At 35.2% G+C, this 4077-nt stretch overlaps 1 protein-coding gene across 1 annotated transcript in view; it reads right to left on the minus strand.

Annotated features, from left to right (window-relative positions):
* LOC107634291 overlaps positions 1-2122 on the minus strand; it is a 6818-nt gene extending 4696 nt beyond the window's left edge. Inside the window, exon 1 of the mRNA XM_016337832.2 lies at positions 566-2122. Within this exon, the coding sequence (XP_016193318.1) occupies positions 590-1678 (1089 nt within the window). The 5' untranslated portion in view covers positions 1679-2122 and the 3' untranslated portion in view covers positions 566-589. The remainder of the gene's footprint in view (positions 1-565) is intronic.

Below are 4077 nucleotides of genomic sequence, written 5' to 3' on the forward strand. Positions count from 1 at the left end.
AAATTTTTAATATTTTTAATATTTCTCTTCTTTTAAAATAAAGTAAGGTACAAATGGATTCAAATATATCGTTGTCCAGCGTCTAAGATGTTTGGCTTTCACCCAAGGGACTCTCGGGTTCCACTCCGTCAAAAAGGAAATAGTCAGTAATGATAAAATATTGGCTAATATTAATAAAAAAATATTAAATTTTTAATATTTCTCTTCTTTTAAAATAAAGTAAGGTACAAATGGATTCAAATATATCGTTGTCCAGCGTCTAAGATGTTTGGCTTTCACCCAAGGGACTCTCGGGTTCCACTCCGTCAAAAAGGAAATAGTTTTGCTCCCCAGTAATGATGTATGCATAATTTTTACGTATATTTTTCACCTTAATGGTACAGATATTATTTCTTTGTAAGAGTAAACAATAACAATTGGTCTTGTTTACGATAATGACTAGTTATATACACCATTAACTTTATCACCGTTTCCTTATAGGTTATATAAATCAAACATACAGTGTTAGATTTTAACAACCACCATGAAAACAATTTTTCATACGTAAATAAAATAATCAGCGTACCATGTAGGATGATCTTAATGAATTTTAGTCCTTGAAAATGGCCATTGCAATATACAACAGGGGTTGTAAGCAATCAGGGGTGAACTTCCTCGCGAAGAGGTAAGATTCAGAGAAATTTGATTCCCTCAATCGACTAATCAGTTCAACGGAAACCTCCTGGGGCTTATAAGTATAAGGGTGTCCACCTTTAGTCCCTGTCCAATTGACATGTGTCAACGTATAATTGGTGCAGCCCTCAGGATCCATCATTGACAACAACGTAGGAAAATAGTGTTCCTCTGGATAACACTCGTCCTTCTTGTAGCAAGGACTTCTAAATTTTCTCCACAACGCGCGGTCCCTCACGACCAGAAGCGCGTGGGGGCGCGTGAGCGTGAAGAACTGCGATCCAACTCGGAAGTCTTCGTACTTCACCTCCGGAAGCATCGCGAACCTGCCCCTCGCGATGTATCGGTTCCAGAGTCTCGGCGCATGGGTGAGGATTTCGATGAAGCTCCGGTGAGTCTGAGTTGGTCGGGTCAACCCGGGCGAGTCGAACGTGGTGGAGAAAAAGAGGGAGCGGTAGACGTAAGGGAAGGAGTGGAGAGGGATGCAGTGCTGCGAGAGGAGTGCGAAGTACGCGTTGTCAGGGTCATCGAGGAGCGCGTGGGCGAGGAGACGGCGCGTGGCGGATATTAAGGTTGGCGAGGCGCGTGCAGTTTTCTTGGAAGGGATGAAACGGTTCTTGAAAACTCCCTCGACGGGGCGCGTGAGGTTCACGGAAGGGTCTTTGTGGATGTAGATGTTATATAGGTTGGTGGGTTGGTCATGGAAAAAGAGGTTCCATATAGGGGCAAAGTGGAGGTCGGTGTTGGTGAGGAAGAGGAATGCGATCTTGGGCTTTGGTTTGGTTTGATAGGAGAATTGGAAGATTCTAGAAGGTTTGTGTTGGGGTGGCGCGTGGTGGTGGAACGTGGAAGCGAGCGTGAAGAGGGAGAGGTCGTCAAGTTCGTCTTGTGGGGAGAATGGGAGATGGAGGTGGCTTTGGGTTAAGACTGTGGGCCCAAGAATGACGATCACAGGAAGGGAGAGTAGGATAGAAAATGCAAGAACCAATGCTGTGTGTGGCAACATTTGAATCTCAAAATATGATCATAGAAATAAGTTTGCTGGGTTTGTGTAACAATGGAAAAGATTGGTTTTTTTGGTGGTTTATGATTATGGCATGTTTATGTTTGGATTGGAGGGAGGTACTTGAGACGATGGAGGAAGGGATATAGGGAGGATATGACATTTTGATGTCAATGGAATATTGGTCATAGAAGTTTTGGAGCCAAAATTAGTATGTTTGTGTGTTTTTAGTAACTTGAACCAAATTTAAGTAGGCTTTGGTGTGTGTTTGATAAATTTTTTCCCCCTTTCTTTTTCTTGGCCGTTTGATGTTATACAACTGAAGTTGGTTACTTGTTCCTCTTTTTCTATGGCAAATATAATACCTTTTTGGCTTTTTCCTTGTTAACCATAGAGGAGTTAGAGGTGCATCGGTTGATTTTCCTTAACATTAGTTGGGGATTTTAGTTGAGATACCACTTCGTTAGTTAAAAAAATATTGGTTTCTTAACAAAATTGAATTAATTATTACTCATTGTTGAATTATCTAATTAATGTTCTTATGAAAGCCTTCGTCTATATTATGTGAACGGGAGATTAATTCTCTTGGCCAATTTTATGTGCGGACAATAAGGAAAGGAAGTTATAAAAACACGCATGTAAGCTACTAAGGTTCATACCTAAGAGCCAACCACATGAGCACGTGGCAATTGGCAAATAATGATACAAATTCTCATCATTGAAGAAAAATATGAGATAATTTTGTTTTCTCTTGTATCTTTTGAGTCAAGTGCTATGATACATAGAATATTCATACCGATACGATATACGATATGAATATGCATAAATTTTAAATTTTTATAAGATATATAAACACAATATTTATAAAATATAAAGTTTGTTTAGATAAATTATAATGATATACATTATTTTTAAACTCATTTAAAAAATATATATTAAAAATAAAATTCATCACATAATAATATTTAAGTGTGTCTAAACATATTTAAAAAATATTTTTTTTTATTTTTTATTAAAACATGATTAGATACCGAAAATACTCATGTCCGACGAGTATTGTGTCCAAATAAGTATCCATACTTAATAGGTTAAGCACTAAAAATTCTGTGTTCCTATATGAAATATGACAAATTTTGAAAAATTTCTTTTAATAAGTTATTAGGGCTGGCAATGGATAGAGTAGGGTTTAGACTTTAGACTCTACCCTAATCCTATTCGCGGGTTAAAAACTTTCTTAAAATTCTACCCTATCCTATCAGTAGGTTGAGAATCTCTCAACCCTAATCTTACCCGCGCTCTAAAGTTCTACACCTTACCCTACCCGCAAAAAAAAAAAAAATCAAATAAATATAAAATTTAACCATTTCAAATTTCATACATATTAATAAAATAGAAAATAAAAAACTAAGTTCAAATTAAAATTAAAAAAAATAAAATCTTAAAGAAATCAAACATGAAATTATAAATAATATGATCATCAACTAGTTTAGTGATTATTTCAAGTTTTTATAAGAAGAAGATTGTGAGTACAAGACTCACTTTCTTCACTACATACATAACTTTTACATATATATTATATAATATATTAATGGTACAGGTAGGGTAGAGTAGGGTATACCCTAAACTCGTATCCTACCATACCCGCAGACAAATTTGCACTATACTCTATCCTATCTGCAGCGGGTAGGGTAGACAATCCTATCCGAACGGATTGGTTTAGATTGAGTAGCCACAGATAAAGTACATATTGTTAGTCCTATTTGAGATCTTTCATCTTTATCGCTAATTAGAGATGTCAATTTTTTTTTGGGTCAGTGGATTGGACAACCCCCAATCCTAGGTACCCCAATGGATTGGACAACTCCCAATTCTAGGTACACAACACATCCACATACTTCTCACATATTTATCACATTTTTCCCCTCAAATGCATCCTCTAGAGTTTGAACTCTAGACCTTAATGATAGGGAGGGGGTAAAACGCCACCTGAGCTAAGGCTCTTCGGCTAGAGATGTCAATTTAAACTCTAATTCTAGGGTTGGCCCTAAGCCATTTAATCTACTTAATATACTAAAATTAGGTTTTTCCCCAACTAATGAAGGTGAGGTGTCGATCTCTCGTGACTTCGTTTTCCCTCCAAAATGAACTTTCCTATTCTCTATTCTAAATTATTTTATAAAAATTATCTTTATTATAATTATATTATAATTAATATTTAATAAATAATACATAATTATACTAATTTAGAAACATATCTTTATTATAATTATATCAAATCAATATTTAATGCATTATTAAACTACTTATTAATTATCAATTAAAAAAATTTTAATCATTTTAATAATAATAATAGTAATAATAATAATAATTATATGTGATATAATTTATTGAAAAAAATATAA

The sequence above is a fragment of the Arachis ipaensis genome, chromosome B03 (genome assembly GCF_000816755.2).
Source record: "Arachis ipaensis cultivar K30076 chromosome B03, Araip1.1, whole genome shotgun sequence".
NCBI lineage: Eukaryota > Viridiplantae > Streptophyta > Magnoliopsida > Fabales > Fabaceae > Arachis > Arachis ipaensis.